This window comes from Seriola aureovittata, chromosome 6 (genome assembly GCF_021018895.1).
Source record: "Seriola aureovittata isolate HTS-2021-v1 ecotype China chromosome 6, ASM2101889v1, whole genome shotgun sequence".
NCBI classification, from domain to species: Eukaryota; Metazoa; Chordata; class Actinopteri; order Carangiformes; family Carangidae; genus Seriola; species Seriola aureovittata.
In genome coordinates, this window is record NC_079369.1 from 26,154,948 (window position 1) to 26,178,493 (window position 23,546).

General features: G+C 40.0%; 1 protein-coding gene across 1 annotated transcript in view; it reads right to left on the reverse strand.

The window, feature by feature from the left end:
* The window catches only part of gmds (GDP-mannose 4,6-dehydratase), a 183,887-nt gene that overhangs the window by 145,976 nt on the left and 14,365 nt on the right, over nt 1-23,546 (reverse strand). The window contains exons 2-4 of the mRNA XM_056378553.1: nt 22,223-22,267; nt 19,255-19,342; nt 16,331-16,440 (exon numbers count right to left, since the gene is read on the reverse strand). Coding sequence (XP_056234528.1) covers nt 16,331-16,440; nt 19,255-19,342; nt 22,223-22,267 — 243 coding nt within the window. The remainder of the gene's footprint in view (nt 1-16,330; nt 16,441-19,254; nt 19,343-22,222; nt 22,268-23,546) is intronic.

Sequence of the window (23,546 nt, forward strand, 5' to 3'; positions counted from 1 at the left end):
CAAGCTTCTCACACTGCCGGAGACGCTTCTCACCGCAGCTGTTGATGCCCGTGTTAATGATGATAATGAGGAGTAATCATGACCTTAACTACAACCTACAGCAGCCCAAGGGCGAGGAGCGGCGAGGAATCAGGTTTTTAGGCATAGAGTGTGACAAAGACAGTGGTGATAAAAACTAATTTCTCACCAGTCTTCCCTTTGTGAAGGCGAGTAACTCTCTCAACAGGCACTCAGAGTGTGTGACCGTGATTCAACCCACTGAACGGCTTTAAAAAAGAGTGAAGCATGTACAGGCACCTTTTGAACCTCAACCTCATATGAAGTGTCTGAAAACAACATTTTAAAGTTCATGCAAACTAAACTAAATTACCAACACACACTTTTAAAGACCTTTGAAAGAACCGGAGATACTTAAAGAAGTCCATTTGAACAAAGAATATCGAAATTTTCCACCGTAGTTAAGATGGAAAAAGTGAAAAGCAAAACAACGAGGCAGGAAGGCAACGAGAAAACAATGAACAAGTGCTGATAGTTTGATTAATGATCATTTTTTTCTATTTGCCATTCAAACAGCGAGCAGCAGCGAAACTGCTAGACAGAAGGCACCAGTGTGAGAGCCATGTAATAAACGTCTTAAATCACTATTTATTTTTCATTCTGAATACCTATGAGCACTTTATGTCCAGAAGTATGTGGACATCCTTGGCTACATACTTGTGTTCACTTTTGGTCTGGGGCTGTTTTTCATGGTTTGGCCAAAGCCCATCAGTTCCAAGTAAGGAAAACCTTAATGCTATGGCATGCAGTGATATTTCAGACAATAGTGTGCGTCCAAGTTTGTGGCATCAGCTGGGGAGAAATTCCTCGACTGTTTCAACATGACAATGCCCCCGTGCACAAAGCCAAGTCCACAAAGAGTTGGTTTTCTCAGTTTGGTGTGGGGGAACTTGAGTGGCCTGCACAGACCTCTGACCTCAACCTCATCCAACACCTTCGGGATGAACTTGAACATCGACCGCGAACCCGGTCTGAAGTCGGAGTTATTGTAATTGTGAGTTTACAACTTGTAAATAACATTCCTGTTCCAATTAAAGTCATAGTTACGACAGGAAAAGTCAGAATTTTCTGTCAGTTTAAACATATCTGACTGGTGCACTATGAAAGTGGCTTAAAACCAAGCAAACTTGGACGCCTCATGTCAGCCAAACTCTGCCGTTCAATGTAATTAAACCCACAATTTAATCAATATTTTTTCATATTGTCAATTTGCAGTATTTTAAACTCTCACACCACCAACTCTGTAATCATGCACCTGTCTTGATCGGATGGCGTCCATGCTTACAAGTCGCTACCGTCATTGTGCGCCATTGTCGGACTGACCTCAGAGAGAAAATCTCTGCAGCCAGTTTCCTTTCAGGTGGAAAGCGCGACACCAGAAGAGTGGAAGCTAGTCATCTACCACATTCGGGAGTTCACATAGTTTTTGCAGGTGTCCACATTCTTTTGGCCATGTAGTGTATTCATCATGTATTTTATAATGTCTTTTTTTCGTTAAAAACACTATAATTACTGATCAAGAGTAATAGCAATTTAATGTGGTTAAACAAGCTATTTGTAAGTTTTGTTCTCGCTACATCGCCAACATTAGAATTAACAGGTGTTTACTTACTGGTCTAGAAGTCTCGAAAACTACGAGTTAAGCATCAAACTTCAGTCCTTTCGCACCAAGCGCCGTCTTCAGAGCTGAAAAGCAAACGTCTTGCTTTGCTTCTACTTCTATCACTTCTTTTCTTCTTCTGTCTAGCTTCTACTGAAGTTAGTATGCTAACCAGCTAGCCCCAGCCTGGCTACACCGTCTTGTCACTTTCCCATACCTTGCTTGCTCTTGGCAAGCTGCTAATGCTAATACTGGCATTAGCAAAACTTACAAATAGCTCCTTTAAAAGCCCAGATGTTCTAGTGTCAGAAGGGCAAAGATGTTATTAATGTTGGTTATAGAAGTTATAGAAAACAAAATATGAGAAAGTTAAATTTATAATTAGCATTAGCCTTCTATGATTTTTTCTATTATTTGTGCTTAACTGAGCTACAAAATGTTCTTTCTGAACGTGAATACTGTCTTCTGTGGAACACTGTCGGTGATTCATGGGAGAATTTGATTGGAAAATTCTTTCCAGTTTGTTGACGGCCAGAAAAATTGAAAGGATGGTGATGATCAGATGTCCAAACACACACCCTGACTCAGTAGGAAATAACTGTGATGACTGTTCAGATGGAGGTGGTGGTCGTTTATGATATGATTGAAAAAGTTTGAGTTGTACAAACTGCCCAAAAATAAAGCCAGCACATGCCCCTTGGAGGCAACATAAGGTGATCTAAAAAGACGTTGATGAATAGTTCACTGAGCAGCTGTGCTCGCTGGTTATTGTACCTAAATATCCCGCTCTCTCTCTCCGAGAATAAAGGCCTGTTTGTTTGGCTGACAGGAGACAAGGGAAGAGTGGCCCAACCCTCTATACAGGTATGACAGCCTGATTTAAAGCTTCAATTAAAACACACAGGCTAAGGCAACAGCCAACATGCACAAAGCAGCTGCACAAAAAAAAAAAAAAAACTCAACACTGTGTATAAAAACATCTTCATTAAGTCAATTACAGACTAAAACAATTAGACTCATCTAGATTAGTATCTACACTCATAATTCATCCTCTTGAGCCTGATTCAAACTCTGTCTCTCGTCTCCTTGTTTTTGTTCCCCGATCATCCCTCCACGATGTGATCCAAACAAATGAGATCATAGCTGATTACAGCAGGATTTAGTGAATAGATTGCAATCCTCAAATTACCCAACAGAAACCTGTTCATATGCGGAGAACAAGGAGCACACCCACATGCAGTCTGAGCCAAAATAATAAAGAGAACAGTGCCTTTTGAAACGTTTACAGATTGTGACACTCTTAAAAGGGAATTTACAGATTGTGAAATAACCATTATGCTGCCTTTTTTTTTTTTTTTTTCGGGGGCCCTGCCTTTCATCCATGAATTGTTGGACATCTTCCTTTTCATTTTGGAACAGTTAGGAACAATAGATTGGATGAGGTGTACAACTGAGATCCAAACAAAACTGCAGAATTACACAAACAGGCCATTAGCAGGGGGAAGTGTTGGTGTGTGTGTTGTATCCACGAGGGTGTGAGCACACGGCAGAGAGTGGGCAGCAGCAGTCAGGACTTGTGTTCACAGATTAGCAACAGTGTTTACTGTGAGTAATGAGCTTATGTCACTTATGGAGGGTCTGAATGAGGCTGCATCTTTTCACTGTGTCACAGCCGGAGTGGGTGTTTGAGGATAGGGTGTAATTAGACGGAGATGGAGATATGATGACTGATTTTCCTCCTGGTGCAATAATAAAGTCTAGGTGCAGTTTGGCAGCCACCGCTTGAAACAAACAAGTGAAAACAGAGCAAATAAATCCACAGATCTTTTCATACATCTTCACTAAGCCTTTCTGCTTGTGGGTATGTATATTCAGTGAGTCTGCTTGCACGAATCCCTTTGTACACATGATATAATGTCTATGTAAACACCACTATGTATGCACGCTAAAGAGAAATACAGCCGTATCTGTGTCTTTGTGTGAAGTTGTTTTGGCTGTTTTGTGTCACAGGTGCGATTTGAAGACACCACCTTTCCTGGAAACACCATGGTGAAGTTAGAACAAATGTCCATCCGCATAGCCGCACACAGCTGCGTGTGCATTAAACCTTTCATGCAACATAAACTGTAGATATGTTACTTCTGGGTGCAGTTGCCTCGACGTTACGGCTGCAGCTTAGGCATGAGAAGATCAGTGAAGCCACAATGTCAATACCAAAACCAAACCCTGCAGCGAATGACTGTAAAAAAAAAGGGCAGCAGAGAATATCTAAATCATACGCACTACTCAGTTTAACTATGACAAATGTGCTCATTATATATATATATATATATATGTATATGCAGCCTGAAGGTGTGGGAAATATCTCTCCTGGCTTTTCAGTTAAAGTGTTGGATTTTCTTTATTTAAAAATCCAACTTTAGTAGCAACAGTCGCCAAAAAAGTTACCACAAGCTGCAAAACACAACTGTAGAGCTGCGTATTATATCGCACTTTGTTAAATTATATTTCATACATTTACTTTCCATTTCTTAAGCAATTCATCTCTGTATTTTACACACAAACGGAAAGAGCAGACTAGAAAGAATACAAATCCCTGATAGACCAGTCAATACCAGGATCCAAATAAAAAATAAGAACAAAATGAAACAGAAAAAAGAAGTTTATCAATCTTGATGATAAATTCAAGATTATTTACAAAGTCAAACACTGTCAGGTTTAAGACAAACCGGTGGTATAGTGTGCACAAAGTCATTAATATGATCACAGGTCTGTGCTGATTTAGCCCAGATGTTTGGTTTATACATCTTCTCAATGATAGTTTCTTTTTAGAGGTCACTGTACTGAAAAGGAGGTTTCAGATTATACTACTACTTAAAAACATTACGTTTTTCAATGTAAAAGTATGAGTGATATCTGGAGACCTTTTCTGAGATATGTAGCAGAGGAGCTGGAGGTCCACAGGAACCCTCAGTGCAAATGTGATTATATAGGACAAATATCCCACTCTGATGGACACCGAGAACTAGATACATTACTAGCTTTATTATATTGTAAAATATATTGTATTTGTTTACTTGCTGTATTTATATTGTATTTACTTATCTACTTACTTTGTATGTTGGGGGGGGTTGTATGTGTTTTTGTATGCTCATCATTTATAAAAGCAATAAAAAAGAGATTCAAAGAAAAAAGTGAGTGATCACTCTGCCATCAAATTTTGAGTGAACTGAACTGGTGCCGAATAATCTGTTCAATTAGTTCTTCACTTGTTTAAAAGTAATTAAACATATCATATGAATTTTGTTCAGTGACAACAGTTACTAGTATCTTGATTTTGACTTATGTTTATTGCTCATAAATATATATATATATATATATATATATACACACACACACACACACACACACACACACACACACACACACATGCATGTATGTTTTGCTACACCGGTAACAGCCACATTTAACCCAAGAAGTTCAGTGGTGGTTTATTATACCACTGAGAGATGAGACCATGTGACTCATCAGAAACTATCAACACCAATCTAAATGTGATGCATGTGGGGCGGATGATAAACAGCAAACAAATCGTCTCATTTAAGAGGCTGGAAAAGATAACTTTGATATTTTTTCACTTTTTGCTTGAAAAATCAATGAAACTATAAATCAATTATAGAAGCTGATTATTTTCATGTCACTCAACTAACCCCTTAACTGACTCATGGTTGCAGCCCTGCAAGCAACGATCCCAAAACACTCAATCTGACGAGGTAAGTGAACAATAAGCCGAACCGGTGATTCTTCTTTTCAAGGCTTGAACTTATTATTATAACTTCTGAAATGTTCTGAATGTGATCAGCAGATCATTACAAAGAGTTCATGATAAAAGATGAGGAAGTGCTGTTCTTACATACTTTGTCGTTGGTTAAACCTTTAAAACAAATTGGCTGCATCTGTCATTCAGTCTACAAGTTTCCAATCAGAAAAAGAGTTGCAGGTTGACACCTCTCTTTCAGCAACCTTATACATAAGTATTTATTTAAGCATAGATATTTATATTTATAGATATTATGATGAGATCAACACCATAAAAAGTTACGACTTTAATTTCAGGTTAGGTCTAATTATCAGGAAGAAAAAACCTTGTCATGCAGCAGTACATTCACACAAAGCCAGATTACTTGGATCTGGCTGGTGAAGAATCTCTTCAGACACGACAGGCCTTGTTCACTGATCATAAAACCAGCAGAGCCCCTGATAAATCATTACAGAAAATCCAGTATGAAACTGATCATTATTATTATTATTATTATTATTGCCAAACGTCTCCCTGGAGGACATAGCAACAGGAAGATTGATGAGTTTCATAAATATTTAGTGTAATCCCTGGTTACCGTCTCCTCACCTCGGCTCTCCCTTCTCCCAAACTACACCGAACTAATTAAGCTCACGATCCCAGCTTTTTGTGTTTATTGTGATAATGACAAACACGCTGCAGGCTACTGTCAGTCCATCATCGCTGAAGTGAAGGTAGAAGAAATGACATGAAGCGAGAGGGAGGAAGAAAGTTAGAGGGGGAGGGAAAGAGGAGATGATGCAGCAGATGAGGGAAAACAGTGATGCAGCTGAAATCCAACTATTTCTTCAGATCTCGCTCCTGACAGACATTTTACAGATTTGACTGAAAAAGCTGCAGAACAAACGCAAGCTGAATGGCAGAAGGCCTGAACCGTGTCGCCCTCTCATCTCTTTACCCACTGAAGACCGGCAGTGTGACAGACTGACCTGCAGAGGGCCTCGTCCTGAGCTTCTACCATCAAAACAAAGTCAAAACCACTGAGACACTGAAGCTAGTGCAGAGGGAGTCTGCAGTCTTAAATTTCTTATTTTGTCAAACCCAACAGTCCAGAATCCAGAGAGATTCAATTACAGTGATTTAAACAGAGACATTTTTTACTCATTAAATGACTTAAACAAAGATCGATATATGATGAATGATGATGAATATGATCGATTACCCAGTTATCAAAATTGCACTTACTTTTGTTTATCGTGATTTTATGTGTATGTTTCTTTTGTTGTTTTAATAATTAAATAAATATAAACTCAATAAACCTGATTACTATGATCAAGATGCATCCTTTAGATATGAAATTTACCCAAAATAAAGCAGAGATAAAGGCAAATGGAAACATATGAGAAGCTTGAAACACTGAATAGTTAGCATTTTTGCTTAATCGATGACCTAGCGTCAATTAATGTTTATTGATTAATCAGTTCATTTACTAATTGTTGAAGCACTCGTTTCATTTTTCTTATGATAATACTGTTGTCTCTTTTGTGCTTTGATTTTTAAAAAGTTAAATTAATTAATTAATTGATAAAGTTGGATCCATCTGAGTTTTTTTGACACCTCAGGTCTGACTGGGACCCACTGCAGTTTAATACTTGATGACAGTCCTGAGTGGAACGGTGAGGGGACTCGTCCACAGTGGCTCATTGCTGCCATCTACAACTCACAGGTGAAACTACATCTGCACAGTTTATTTTGGTTTCTGAATGTCACACGAACGAGACAGTTGATGTAGAATATTTGGGGTTTGATTTAAGATGCAAACTTACAGACAATCATATTTAGCTTTGTGAGACTATTTATTGGCTCAGTCTATTTACTTAACAAACCTCAAAAAGCCCCCCCCCCTACACACACACACACACACACACAAACACACACACACGCACACACGCACACGCACACACGCACGCCCCTCTCCTTTCCCAAACTGCATGTTTCCATGTGTTACAACCTTGCTGGAAAACAGAAAAAGAACTGACTCATGAGTGGAGCAACAAATCTGACCGACAAAAGCACAACCACAAAACATTCCCTGACTCCGAACGAGGAAAGTGCAGACTTGTTTCTCTTGGCACAGAAAAGTCTATTCTTAAGCTAAAGTTCACTTTGGACACATGTATATGAGGCGCGCTGCCTTGTATGGAGGCCTAACCTTTCAAAAACAGGGATCGGCCTGGTCAGGGAGCTATTGTGACCGCTGACTAACAGGCCACCGACACAACGCAGGCCTGTTTCTGCTCATTCGATAGGCGGGACACATGAGCGAACGAGGACCCGGAGATTATACTGTATCTCTTCGGGGGGCCAAAACCACATGGATTCTGATCCTAAAAGGCAGTTTTTTTTTTTTTTTAAACAATGGAAAACATGGCACCTTAAATACACACAAACCGCACTCACGCAGCTAATGAGTCCTCAGAGACAGAAAACACACGCTTCAGTGGGGAATGCTGCTAATTTGGTTCCAGGCGAGTCTTTATCGCAGCGAGATACACACTCGGCTGCAAGCGTGCCACTGACGGCTGATTGGACGGCGGTAATGTAAACACCAATCAGAGAGTGAGTAAACCGGGCCAGTGGGCTGTTACAGAGACGAGACCGCTCATCACTCACTAGAGGGGTTTACACAACCATCACCGCTGTCTCCTGAACGCCGGGTTTCTCCAACACTTTTCATGAACAGAAGGAAAAATCCTGTTTGTATTAATGAACTCTTGTGATAATCTTCTATGGTTTCAAAATTTCAGCTTCTCATGAAGGAAAGGAGCATTCTCATGTGTGACGATGCATTTTTGAAAAAGATTCAATGGTTTGTTTTTTTTTTTAACCATAAGAAGCTGGAAAATTGAAGTTTACAGAATTATTCTCACTGTTATATTAAAGCCGGGTTTCCTTAACGTGTCAGCCCTTTATGAACAAAGGTCTTGTTTCAAGAGACAGTGCATTTTAAAGGGTTTTTTTCAGCCCAAGAACTACGAGAACTCTCATTTTCGAAATGATTGCCACTGTCTGTGAAAACCACAAACCACTTTTTTTCCACATCTCACGGTCTTCATCAGTTTTAGGTTTTTTCTCAGACTCTTCAGATGTCAAACTAGGTCAAAAATCAACTTTTATGCTCCAGAAAAAAAATTTAACGTTCATAAAATTAAAGTCCAGTAAAACGCATATTTGCACTAATATAGCTGGTTTTTAAAAGGGGTTATTAGGCCTAAAAAGAAGTTGGAGTGAAATTTACCAAATGATTGTTACTGTACAGTAAAGCCATGTTTAAAAGTTGTATAAAAGTCATGTTTTAAACTTTGTGACAATGCATTCTAGATATAATCTAACAGTTTTTAAAGCTTCTAACAGCCTAAGCAGCAGGAATGTAACTTTTCATGACAAAAGAAGATCAGTTTTGTTTTGAGCTTTGTGCATTTTTTACATAATACAATGAGCTTTTAAACTGTTTTATTGGCCTAAGAAGCAGGAAAGTCCTGGGATTTATTGTTGCTGTCCTTTGAAAAAAAATGTTTCTCATGAATTTTAAGCCTCAAGACAATGCTTTTTGACATAATCCAACAGATTTTTTAGAAAACTTTATTATCCTCAAATGAATGATCTCAACTCCAAAAGGAGAATTTAATGCTTCAGTTTATCTGAAAATAAAAATTCCCAAATTTGGACATTTTTCCTGGAAAGTCACATTATGCTTTTTTTTAATTTATTTATTTTTGAGCAAAATTGGCAAGTGTCAACAATTAGTTGAGCTATTAAGCAGGAAATCTGGGTCCAAATAAACTGCAGTATCCTCTCACCCACACATGACACACAACTGGATGTCATGCAGCGAGTCAAAACAAGTGAATCACATTACTAACGAGCTACACGGATTGCATAACATGTCCGCAAACTGTAGTAAGTAGTGGTATTACCGCCTGTGTATGAGAGTAAACTGCTGGCAGGCTGCACAAGCGCCGCTTTAAGCCGATAAACGCATCAACACGCCGAACAAACAGTGCGGAGCTTTGTGGGGAAACAGGCGTGTTAAATCCTGTGTGTGTGTGTGTGTCTCCGGCGTGGGAGCTTCTGCAAACCCGGATGGGGGAGAGACTAAAGGGTAGAGAGAGAGAGAGAGAAAGAGAGAGAGAGAGAGACAGCGGCTGTAAGAAGATAATGGTGTGATGATGTCTTCTTGGGGAGGAATTCGGATATGGATAACGCAGGATATAGATGAAGGAAGTCTGTCTCCCGAGTGCAATCTGTACTTTTGTCCTCAAAAGCCATTAAACACAAAGAAGTGAAACCCCACTGTATCTTCATTATAAATACCCCCCCCCATACTCTTTCCACCTTCTGTCTCTTCATCTTCCCCCTCCTCCTCCTCCTAATGTCATCAGCAAGGTGTGTTAATAATTCAGCCCGTCCCCCTGTGTGTCTCATGTGACATCTGCAGGTGGGAGAGCTCACACGCTCTCACACACGCTCTCACACACACACGCTCTCTCACACACACACACACGCTCTCTCACACACACACACACACACGCTCTCACACACACACACACACACACACACACACACACACACACACACACACACACACACACACACACACACACACACACACACACACACACACACACACACACACACACACACACACACAGAGTGGTTTTGTTCGTGTCTTTCCCGTGAAGCACTTCAGTTGGAGAACACAATGGGATCATGTTGAAGCAGATTACTTTGAGCAGGCTGCGAGCGCTTCCCCATTCGGGTCCGTTGTTCATACATATTTCACGAGCGCAGTTTCCAAAATATTCAGTTCTTATTATTGTCAAAAGATAAATAATGCATGAATAATTACAACTACTTTTTGAAACATCTGGACAGGTTATTGTTTAATAAGAACAAAGATGTTAAAATCATCCAGGTGCCTTTGTTTATATGGTATTTCTAGCAACATACACCATATAAAACAAGTAACACATTAGAGTTTCCACTTTGAAGGCCTGCACACAAAATAAAGATTCTGACCGGTCCAGTCTCTTTTGGTCATCAAAAGCTACAAACTACACACCAGCAACACTGACATTAAAGAATAGCAATATGATCACAGTCATTTATAAAAGTCCTTTATACAATATGAGACCTTTAAAAGACAAAAGACAGAAGTTTATCATCTTTTTAATCAGAGACTGATCTTCTGAGTATTAATTCACTTCAGCAACGACGACAGTTCTCCCAGTGACCAAATTTGCCAACTTTTCAGAATCTTCCATCCACTACTGCCAACAAACTCTAAACCAAATGGTTGGTCGTGTGTATTACATTAGAAATAGCTCAGCTTTGGTAATTTTAGAAATGGTGAACTGAAATATGAAATGTTTCAGTTCACATGTTGTGACTTCACATGTGAACCTAAGTTTCACATGTTTAATTGGTTTTAATGGGTTTCACATGGGAATTTGAATGGGCTTCACACATATGCCAGCACATGTTCCACACATTTTACATGTGATTTTAACATGTTTTCACATGTTACATTTCACATGTGCAAAAAAAAAAAAAAAAAAAAAACATGCGGTCACGTGTGATTTTTGTACATGTGAAATTCATGTGATTTTTCTGTAAGGACAAACTCCCACCACAGTGTCGGACACCACCTTCAGTTTCCAACAACAACTTTAAAGTACAGAAACGCTCTTCGGATGCTGCAAATTGGCAACGAACCATCGCCGTCCCTCGGTTCCACTAGTTGAGTTAGTGTGAAGCACTATAACAAACAATCCGCCACAGACTAATAAAGAAAATACTGTTTTTACTACCTCATTCATAAAGTCTTTGGCCATGTTTCCCGTGGGTTATCATAACGTATTTGGAATATTGCTTTGGGGAAAGATGCCTGAGCACAAAGATCAAACTGATCGGCTCCTCTGCTGCTACAGTCACAAAGAAAATACATAAAGTCCCTTCTGTTTAGTTTGCTTTTGATACTGCAGCTGGCTGCCTCTCTGGTCCTCCAGTGTCCATACACTATTCCCTGTCCACCTCCGCCCCTGCAGCATTACAAAATAACCTCAACTCCATTCTCTGTTCTCTGAATCTCTACAGCGGAAACCAGCACCCACACACACACACACACACACATACACACAGACCCCATCTCAAAACCAATACTACAACTCAAGCTCCCTGGATGAGTCTGATGAACAAGCTGGACTCAGAAGGGATTCCCTGTAAGAAAGCAGCGCGGAGAGGGCTGGTGGCGAGGAGGAGAGAGAAAACTGAGTAGCCGGTGTGAGTGATCTTTTCCCTCTGTGGTGGGACAGACTGGAAATTGCTCCACACCACTGCTGCCAGTAATCCAGCAGGCTCAGCTGTTCAGAGCGGGCAGCATGTGGTAAGGAGCTGCCAGAGCCAGGTTTACTGGTGTGGAAACAAATAAACACAGGACAGCCTTGTACAGGTATAGAGGGATTTTCTGTCACTCTTGAGTGTGTGTGTGGCCTGTGGATGATCTGCCATGTGGGAGGTGGGAGCAGAGTCACGGCCTCTGACCACAAAGGATGTGGAGAGAGGAGTCATCATTCTTTTCACTCATTCTCCCACTCGCTTCTCATCGTCTGTCTTTCTTCCTTTCTTGATTATTAGTCCCACTATGTGGCCACGTTAGCAGCATGACCAGGGTGAAATATCTCAACAACTACTGGTCAGATTGAGATTATATTTTGTACCAGCGTTCATGGTCCTCAGAGGAAGAATCCTACCGACCTTGCTGATCCCTTGACTTTTCTCTAGCACCACCATCAGATTGACAGTTTGTGATTTTGCGTGAAATGTATAGAGACATTGGATAGAGATATCAATGTGCCTCTAAGGATGAATTTTAGTGACTCTGATGATCCTTTAACTTTCATCCACCACCTTCATCAGGTCAAATCTTTAATTTGTCCAGTACTTTGATTTATGATTTATGATCAAATACCTGCAAAACAACTGGCATTTACATTACCCCTCAGATGTATTTCGTGTTTAGTGCTAATTAGCTCATTTTATCATGCTAACATGCTAAATTAAGATATGTTAGCACTTAGCTCAAAGCGCCTCTGCCTCACAGAGCATTTAGCATGGATGTAGCATCTTACATATACTAGTGTCATCAAATGGTAGTTTCCAGTATTGAATAATCTATCTATCTATTAAGCAACTCATCCTTCAGCCTATATTCAATTAAAGACAGACTGAGATAGTTCTATTTGGGAACAAAGGAAGGTTGCGACTTAGCGCCTACCTGGATTCTACAGCATTAAAAACTTAAAAACAACCCGTGTTAACAGTCTCGGTATTTAACTAAATCTGAGTTTTGGCATCTCAATAACATAGCTAGGGTCAGGGACTTTGTATCTAACTTAGAGAAATATGAGCCTAATAGGACTCTAAGATCCACAGGAGCTGGTCAGTTACTGGTGCCCAGAGTTAAAACTAAGCAGGGTGAAATGTCTTTCAGCCATTATGCTGCCCCCTGCTGGAACCAGCTCCCACTGCAGATCAAATCTGCCCAAACCGTAACTGGCTTTAAAAGGAAGCTAAAAGCTGCTCAGTTCTCCTCTGCTCTGTTTTTATACTGCTTTCTTATTATGCTTTTTACTTCTGTTTTTATGCTTCTTTTATTTCTGTTAAGCACATTGAATGACCTCTGTGTCTCATAATGTGCTATGCAAATAAATTTGCCTTTCCTATAAGAACAATGACAACTGCCCATCTCGCATTTCCAGAGACTCAAGTTTTAACTATAAAACTCCACTAAATCAAATTAACACATATGATATAAGTTATAACAGTGAAAACCCTGCAAAGAATTCACCCAACGTCTAGCCCCTTTTAGCTCATTGTTTTGGTTTTATAGTTTTATTGTAAATTTACTGTGCCATTGGTATTTTTTTATGAGGGATTAAAAGATTAACATAACTATAATTCTCTGTTAGTTTAGTAATCTCATAATCAATTTGTCATTTCAGCATAAACTGATACTGTAGCCAAGTGATGTGCATGTTGCCTGTTTTACTCAGGGCTTCTAAAACTGGGTTAAACTGAATGATAGTATTAAAATAATCTCATCCAAAAACGGACGGGTTTTGTTAAGAAACTGCTACCATTGAAAAGCAGTGTCTCATGTTCACATTACAAATAGCCTTATTATCTATGATCTGACTAAGCTCTTGGCTCCATATCCCACCCAAACCACCATGGCGAGGGAGGATCAGTGCTGCCTGGAGACTGTGTGTCAGATCCCAGTTTGGAGGGGTTGAAGGAGGGGGAGGGTGGCGCCGAGGGATCTCCTGGGATCACCGCGGAGCTCCGAGACAAAAGGGACATTGTGGCACAGACTGACCCATCCAAGAAAACATTACTTCCTGTCCCATCAGCTCCAGCATCCTCCGCACATGAGCTGCTCACTTCCCAGAACTGAAAGTCCCTTTTTTTAACATCATCTGCTGTTAACCGTTTACAGCAGCAGTCAGCGCTGACCGTACAGACTCCAGCGCTCAAACACAGCTGACGATGTTTGCTGAAGTGGCATTCGGTGGGTTTCAAACTGACATGACAAATAAAGATATGGAATTTAAGTAGATGAGGAGTCTTTACTCATTTACTGGACATTTGGATGCAGTAGTGAAAAACACAGCATGAAAGAGAAAAAAGTGTTGGAGAGTTCAGGTAGTTTGCTGACAGTGTTACATGTTGCATTTTTGCATGTGTAAGCCCATTAACTGCAAAGCATTAAAACCTCAAATTACCGCTGATGCCTTTCCAAAGCATGACTCAATTTTTATAGCTTTTTTTTTTTTTTTTCTCCAGGAAGTCACTGGCTACAATTTTTATAAGATTAACTATGAAAATAAACTTATAAAGGTTTGAACATTGTTTTAAGATACTAGGTAATCAGTTCCAATGCTCCAAAAGACAATAGTGTTTAATCAAAGAGCGGACCAGATGACAACATGTGGTGTGAACGAAATCGCCCGAGGAGACAACACCACGGCCCACTTGAAAATCTAAAAAGATGTTGGTGACCCACATCCGACCCCATAACAGTATGGTGCCCAAACTCCAGATCACTGTTTATTTTAATGACAACGATCATACATTCATGTTTGAACTGAAAGCAGGAGAAGATCATTTTTTCTTTTTTGTTTGACAGGCGAGATGACATGTCAATTCACCACCTGTCTGTTGACTCGCTTTCATTTTAATTCTTCGTGTTGCTAACCAGCTATCCATTTTCATACTTATTTTTGCAATGGATGTGACCTTTAACGAGCAATCAGACTGAGAAAACAAACAAATATCCGATACGGTCCCTGCAGCAAGGTGCTCAGGCCGGTGACAACATAAAAGTTCCTATCATTGGCGTATCACAGTGATTTTTAAAATGTTTTTAAAACATTAAAAACATTATATATATATATATAGAGAGACCAATCCAGAGCCGCAAGGAGAATAAAAGAGTCATTAGGCACCAGGCGTTCTGGTGTCATTATGATTTCTAATAAAAAGGATCATCAAATAAAAGTAAAAAAAAAAAAAAAAAGACTAATTGTTTACACAAGGAAGAGTATGGAGCACTTTGACTTTCTTGTTTATAGGAATTTTATGTTCATCAAACTTTCTGAAATTGAAATGGACACACTTATTTATTTTCATTTATCTTTTTTTGTAGATTGAATTGTTAAGTTTTTTTCTCAGTTATTAAGAAAGTAAATTTAAATTTAAACAGAGCTATAGTATGTGTTAGGTTTCGAGTTGGTGTTTGTGAGTATGAGTGATATGGATGTGTATTGACGTATCTGTTGACACTGAAGAATTGTTTGTGAATTTAAGGGGACCCCAGGGAGAGTAGCCACTGTTACAACACAGTGGCACCAATAAAAAGAGGACTGTCAAATCATCATGTGATGATAGCGTGCCTCTGAACATAAAAATACACACAAATTGTTTCCTGTGAAGGGTTGCAAATAAATCAAACCAGATAATTATCTAAAAGGGAAACCCTGCCAGCGTCTCACTTTACGTCTGTCATCAGGTCTCAGGTCACACGTCACTAGAACTCTGAGCACTGTCAGGGCAAGTACTTCAGGTCATAAAGCTGAAACCAGTTTTCCTTTGGAAGTGACTAAACAACTTCCCTCACACTATTCTGGTCTGGTTTCAAATTCACTGTGATAACAGCGTATTGTTGGAATTCATATTCATATTCGCTGTTATCAAGACGTTTATCAGCTCTTACCCTTTGTCTTGCTCTTCAAAACAAACACAGGTGCAGGACTTCCAGGGAAATTTAACTATGTTTATCAGAGGTGGAAAAAGTACAAAAATATTGTACTCAAGTAAAAGTACCAATACTTGAAATATTACTCAAGTAGAAGTAAAAGTACTCATCTGAAAATGTACTCAAGTAAAAGTAAAAAGTAGTTCATTTGAAATGTACTTTAAGTAAAAGTTACTTAGTTACTTTCTTTGTGTGGGATGTGAGGGTAGACTAAAGACTTCGTGCCCACTAACCTAGCTTGTCCACGCGCCAGTGGATTTATAAAGTAACTAAGTACAATACTTGAGTCAAAACGTACTCAAGTAAAATAAAAAATACCGATTTTAAATTGTACTTAAAAAATACAAAATACACAAAAAAAGTATTCAATACAGTAATGTGAGTACATGTATTTCGTGACTTTCCACCTCTGATGTTTATCAGAGAGGTTGTAACAGAAAGGTGTGTTGTTGGACAGACTCTGACTAAGGATTCATGGGGGCAGGTTGGATCACTCTACCTTAACGTGACTCTGAGCGCCCAGGTTGTAGATCTCCGTCGGCTTCACCTGGTTGATGATCTTCACCAGACATGTGCTGTCAGTCAGGTCGCCGTAATGCAGCTTCATGTCTGACAGAGAGCGGCACAATCACTCACTGATTAATGCACATGCACATCAGAGGCCGATTTCACAAAGACAGATTTTGACTGTGGCTTAGATATAACAAACAGTCTAAATTCATCCGTTGCACAAAGCAGTTTAGTTCTTGACCATCTTAAGTTGGAGTGTGGTACAAAGAATTCTGGGTAAATTGAGACTTTTTTTTTTTTTAATTAAATTAAAAAAATGGTCGACTGAGGAACCACATCCAACCACTGAGCTCCATTTACTCCAGCAGGAAATGTTTGTTTTTAGGAAGAATTCAACAGTTACAAGGACGTTTTACTTTGGAAATTCAGAGAAAAGTGAAACAATAAGAAAAATCTGATTTGGAAAAAAACTGGTGCGACTGCTAAAAACTCTTTCCCTTCTCTTTGCTCTCTCCATAACAATGTTATCAAACCACATATATGAGCCATGTTTTCCTGTTTTTTCTTGTTAGGTGTTACTGGTCAGCACACATGTCAATGATTGTTACCATGGAAACACTTTGGCTTAAAATGAGTCAGTCTTTATTTTTTGTGACTGACATCAGACTGATCTATGAGCACAATTAAGAAGGGTCCAACACTACAGACCAGTGTGAGATGTCTTTGTGAAACCGGCCCCGGGACTCACTTAAATACCAACACATTCAAACATAGATTTTCATTTTCATATCTAAAAACAAGAAACTTTCTGCTGTAATTCACGTTTTACTGATTCTTCACATATTCAACAACCATGACTTTGTTTAGTTTATTTTTTTTTCTTGTTATGTCTAATATCAGACTCAAGAATAAAACTGAGCAGCTGTGCTCTATTTTTCTTTGTGTGCTTTGAACAGACTCAGGCATCACGGATCTGAAAGTGTGATGCCTCATTGAAATAATCTCACTTACGGCCAATTGAGGTGATAAGTCAACTACGCTCTAGTGTGACTAATTCCTTAGAAGATGTTTTTCTATGATCTACAGTTGTGGTCAAAAGTTTATATACGCTTGTAAAGAACATAATGTCATGGCTCTCTTGAGTTTCCAGTTATTTCTACAAGTCTGATTTTTCTCTGATAGAGTGACTGGAACAGATACTTCTTTGTCACAAAAAACATTCATGAAGTTTGGTTCTTTTATGACTTTATTATGGGTTAACAGAAAAAGTGATCAAATCTGCTGGGTCAAAAATATACATACAGCAGTGCTAATATTTGGTTACATGTCCCTTGGCCATTTTCACTTCAATTAGGCACTTTTGGTAGCCATCCACAAGCTTCTGGCAAGCTTCTCATTGAATCTTTGACCACTCCTCTTGACAGAATTGGTGCAAGTTCAGTTAAATTTGATGGCTTTCTGACATGGACTTGTTTCTTCAGCATTGTCCACATGTTCTCAATGGGATTTAAGTCAGGACTTTGGGAAGGCCATTCTAAAACCCTAATTCTAGCCTGATTTAGCAATTCCATTACCACTTTTGATGTGTGTTTGGGGTCATTGTCCCTTTGGAACACCCAACTGCGCCCAAGACCCAACCTTCGGGCTGATGATTTTATGTTATCTTCTTCATTATCCCATTAACTCTCTGTAAAGCACCAGTTCCATTGGCAGCAAAACAGCCCCACAGCATAATACTACCACCACCGTGCTTGACGGTAGGCATGGTGTTCTTGGGGTTAAAGGCCTCACCTTTTCTCTTCCAAACATATTGCTGGGCATTGTGGCCAAACAGCTTGATTTTTGTTTCGTCCGACCACAGAACTTCCCTCCAGAAGGTCTTATCTTTGTCCATGTGATCAGCAGCGAACTTCAGTCGAGCCTTAAGGTGCCGCTTTTGGAGCAAGGGCTTCCTTTTTGCACGGCAGCCTCTCAGTCCATGGAGATGTAAAACACGCTTGACTGTGGACACTGACACCTGTGTTCCAGCAGCTTCTAATTCTTGGCAGATCTGCTTTTTGGTGCTTCTCGGTTGACTCTTCACCCTCCTGACCAATTTTCTCTCAGCAGCAGGTGATAGCTTGCGTTTTCTTCCTGATCGTGGCAGTGACAAAACAGTGCCATGCACTTTATACTTACAAACAATTGTTTGCACTGTTGCTCTTGGGACCTGCAGCTGCTTTGAAATGGCTCCAAGTGACTTTCCTGACTCCTTCAAGTGAATGATTCGCTTTTTCAGATCCATGCTGAGCTCCTTTGACTTTCCCATTGTAGCGTTTGTGGGTGTTTGTATCCAATGAGCCCTATTTAAATGGCCTCAGAGAAGTCACCTGCTGTAGTCACTCATAATCACTCGCAAGAAGTTAAGAGGCCATGCTATGAAGCTCATTTCATTGACACAACTTTCTAAGTCACCAAAATTGCTAATTCATGTTGCTGTATGTATATTTTTGACCCAGCAGATTTAGTCAATTTTTCTGTTAACCCATAATAAAGTCATAAAAGAACCAAACTTCATGAATGTTCTTTGTGACAAAGAAGTACTGAACTTATATTATTAGTTGGAACAAAGACAGATCAACGTGATTAAACAATTTCTTTCCACAGAAATTCCAACTTGTTGAAGAGGTTATTCATCATCGTTAAAGATATCCTGGTGTCCTGAGAGTCTAATATACTGACAGTGTAAATCACAACATCTCATGAGTTGTCCTCATCTGTCACCTCCTCATTTCCTCTCACCTCTGTGCGCTACCAATAATAACATAAATGAAGCGAAAGAAATTAGATTTAATATTCGTAACATGATAGTGAATATATAAAAAAAAAAGGTTTGTAACCCTTTCTGCAGATGACACTGGCACTGACACTTACTGCCTTCAGTGTGTGTCTGGGGGTTCTGGTAAAGATGCTCAATGCGACCAGTGTTGAAGGAGCTGGAACGACGCAAAATACCATGAACCTGAGAGAAAAAGACACAAGGAGATTTATTCCACATTTAGGCTTCATAATAAGAATATATATATAAAAAATACAATGATCTAATTAATCACACAAAATAAAAGAAACTTTAGTTAACAGATTTAACACATCTATTATCCATTGCAAGTTTTAGCATCATTAGAAAAATTTTTTTTAAGATCAGATTCATTTTAATCAAAGTTAGCAGTTGGTTGTCATCAGTTCGCATTTGGACAATTTTCAGTTTTGGTAAAAATGAAGCAAAGAGCTGTAAATCTCAAACCTCCAATACAACACACATAATGATGATAAGAAACCAGCCGTTCCTGTCCCAATGATATCAAGGATATTACAAATACGTCCTACTTAACTGGGACAATGTGGTCATAAAATCTGGTAATTTAATACACAAAATAGAGTCATATTTCTCTTTTCGTGACAGCACTGGCCTGTCCTTCCAGGGCTCATTTTACATTTGAGGGAGAGATATAAACGCTGTGCCACATCAAACACTCTTTGTCTTTGAATTTAGACACAATACATGATAACAGTTTGTCATGTTTTCTGTATTTTGCTTAAATGATTCAGTTTAAAATGTAATTTTTTTCTTATACTTTTATTTTGTTTTCCCTGATTTACAATCCAGTACTTTCTCAGAACAGATTTAAAAGTTATCAAATATAACATAGTATCCTTAAAATGTTTCTCATCTTCAAGAGATCTTTGGACCCAGACTACAGACTGGTAACAACGGAAAGGAAAAACCGACATAAAGTGTCTCAGTAAGATGTTGGATGTTGAAAATGGATTCCTCTTTAACATCTATATCCCCCGACCTTGTGAACAGAATCACAGCTGAAGCAAACAAACACTTAAATGCAAATGTTTGAGAATGCAAATAAAGAATAAACAACACTGCTCACTGAGACCCTTGAGTCAGTGCAGGATGGGAAACTCTGACACACAACAACTTTTATGGTCTAGTTCTATATAGACTTTTGACCTACAGACAGATGACAAATTAAAGAAACAAAAAAACCCAACATGAAGTGTGATTGTAAGGTGTTGGGGCCACCATGTGTCCTACTGGAGGCTGAACACCCTTCTTCCTACTGTTCCCTCGTTTGGTGTTTTGATGATGGCGTTGGAGTGCGTGTCGCTCAAAAATCTCCCATAGGTGTTCAACTGGGTATATGATTCACCCTACATGCCCTACGGATGGCGGCATTGTCGTCCCGGAGGAGACCACTCACATCGGGGCAGAAATGTCTCATCGTAGGATAAAGGTGATCACTCAGAACAACTTTGTATTGATTTGTAGTGACACATCTTGCTATCTGATTTTTCCTCGGGATTCTTTCTTGTTAATAAACTGTTAATCCCGAAGGATTGACAAAGGATCTACCTGGGGTAACCCGATAGCCAAATCATTAGGGCACATACCATGTGGGGGTAAATGCCCAGAGCAGCGAGTCCCCGGTTCGACTCCCGGCTGGTCATACTCTTTGCTGCGTGTCATGTTCCTGCATTTCCTGTCAATACTCACTGTCCTTTCAATTACATGACCAAAAAATTACTTTTAAAGTATCTACCTATCTATCTTAATACAAAATCAGAATCAGCTGGGCCTGCTCAGCTGTTTTATACCTGCCACACAGCATGACTGGACGTGGCATGACTGGTTAATTGCTTTATTGTACCTTGCAGTGCACCTGTGTGGAAGCATCTGTATTCATTGTGTTTCCCACTCATTTATTCAGCTTTTCCCTTTAATTTGTCACCAGTCTGAATGTTTTCTTCAGTTGATAGAACAATATTGTGTCTCATAGCTCGAGCTGACGGTGTTTTTAATGCTCCCTGTGATCTGTACTCCATGTTCTGAGGAGGGGGTGTGTGTGTGTCTGTGTGTTTGTGTGTGTGTGTGTGTGTGTGTGTGTGTGAGAGAGAGTGTGAGGAAGCTCTGCTCAGGGAAGATAACAGGACCAGATCTAAGGGGAGTCCATTAGTGGGAGGACGCTGTGCCCTGACCTGACTTCCTTTATTCACTGTGCACTTCCTGCCTGCATGTGCACTCCTCTTTAATGCCACCCCCACCCCCACCCCCCTGCCCCCCTGCCTCCCCTTTCCCACCACCCGACCCCCACTCCACATCACATCAGCATCTCCAACCTGGATCCAGTCCACTTCCTCTCTGCTGTCTGTGACTCTGACCGGGCTGCCATGAAGGTGTGTGTGTGTGTGTGTGTGTGTGTGTGTGTGTGTGTGTGTGTGTGTGTGTGTGTGTGTGTGTGTGTGTGTGTGTGTGTGTTTTCTGCTACACATCTAAAGGGAAATGAAGTCATGCAGCTACTGTCAGGAAAACAACAACGAGCTCTGGTGCAACATGCATGTTTATGCAAGTGTGTTGAACGTATGGGCTTTTCAGGGGTGTGGAACCCGCACATGCAGCCTGAGTCAGTCAGAAACAGCTTGTTAACCTCTGCATCCATCCACTCCTGAGAACACATGCCACAGCAGGTGAAAGCTAGTGACCTCACTCGTACAGCTGTATAATAACAGCTATTTCCCTGTTAATGGTCCGACCTCAGGGTAAAGGGTGAGGGGTTAACAGGCCAGAGGTACAGAAAGGGTCTAATCAGGGTGAGATGTGAGTCACGCCACGCATAAGGCTGGACTGTCACGTTACGTCACAATCCCTCCGGAGCTCCCACACACTGCTGTGACTGGATGTTGCTTATCAAGGGAATGTCGCTCTGTGTACGTCTGTGTATGTTGGCATTCATGAGTGTCTGGATTCATTTGTGTGTAACTGTGTGTGTCTACGCTTCCTAAGAAAAGATTCATGGTACTGTTCAGTCGGCAGTCTCGGTTTCTCTCTCACCTCGTAGCCTTTTGCGAGCAGGAACTCAGCGAGGTAGGAACCATCCTGAAAAGACAGAAGACAACAAAATTTATACATATATATAAAACCTATAAAATAGCATTTTAAAATACACAAGTGTGTGGTTCAGACATATTGATTAGATTGTCTTCTTCCGACTGAATCACTGCAGTGCTACCATAACATTCACCACCCAAGTCAGGGCAGTGAATTCAAGTGAATTCAAGATATCACCAAGTGCAAATGATTCACAGACTCTTGGGAGACAAACTTTGTTGTTCTTACATTAGTTTTTTTGTTTTTACAAACCAAGGAGAGCATAAACCGATGCTTCATTGAAACCAAACACAGTTAAACACACAGGCAGGCCGGTACCACTAATAACTGCCGTCTAATAGCAAAATTATATGACATAATATAGCCACAGTTCGTGACCAGGGTTTTTTGTCTGTCTGTTTGGTTGCTTGTCAACAGGTTTAAGCAAAAAGTAGGGAGCCAATGTGCACCAAAGTTAGTGGAGAGATGGGGCATGAGCCGGGGAAGACCCTGTCAGATTTTAGTGCAGCATTTTTCAATGTTTTTGTCAAATTCCATTTGGATCTTGATGTAAAAAATCAAACATATTAATGGTGTTGAGATCTGTGAGTTTGTACAACTTCAATCCAGATAATAATCCAGATCTGGTGGAAGAATATGTTTGGCCTTGGCGGCGGTATGCGCTCTACTGAGTGCCATTGTAGTTTTAAAAAAAAAAAAATCTGAATAAAACACAAAATAAAACATCTGCTAAATGTAAATCTGAAACAATGTGGCTTAAAAAAAAGAGAAATGAAAAATGGTGGCGACAAGCAAAAACAGAAAATGAGGGTTAGGATGAGGGGTGTCTTGAGATGGTCTCAAGACTCAATAGCAGTTAAGCCATTTTCTGATGAACAGGTAAACCACGTGACTTGTTTTCCTCTTAACATTAATGATTATGTCAACACATGCCTAAATGAGCAGCACTGCAAAGTTTTAGGCACTTCAGAAGTTAAGATTCTTATTTATCACATAACACCATGAGGGGGGCGTCTGATCGATCCAGGTTCACGCTTTTTTTCTTCATGCCTTTATTAAAGCCACAGTGAGAGAGAGACAGGATGACATGCAGCAAAAGACCACCGGTGGGACTCGAGCCCGGGCCGCTGCGTTTAGGACTAATACGCGCTCTAGCAGGTGAGTCACTGATCGGCCCAGATTCATTCTGCAGCAGGACAATGAGCACGCGCACACACACGCGCGCACACACACACGCGCGCACGCACGCACGCACGCACGCACACAC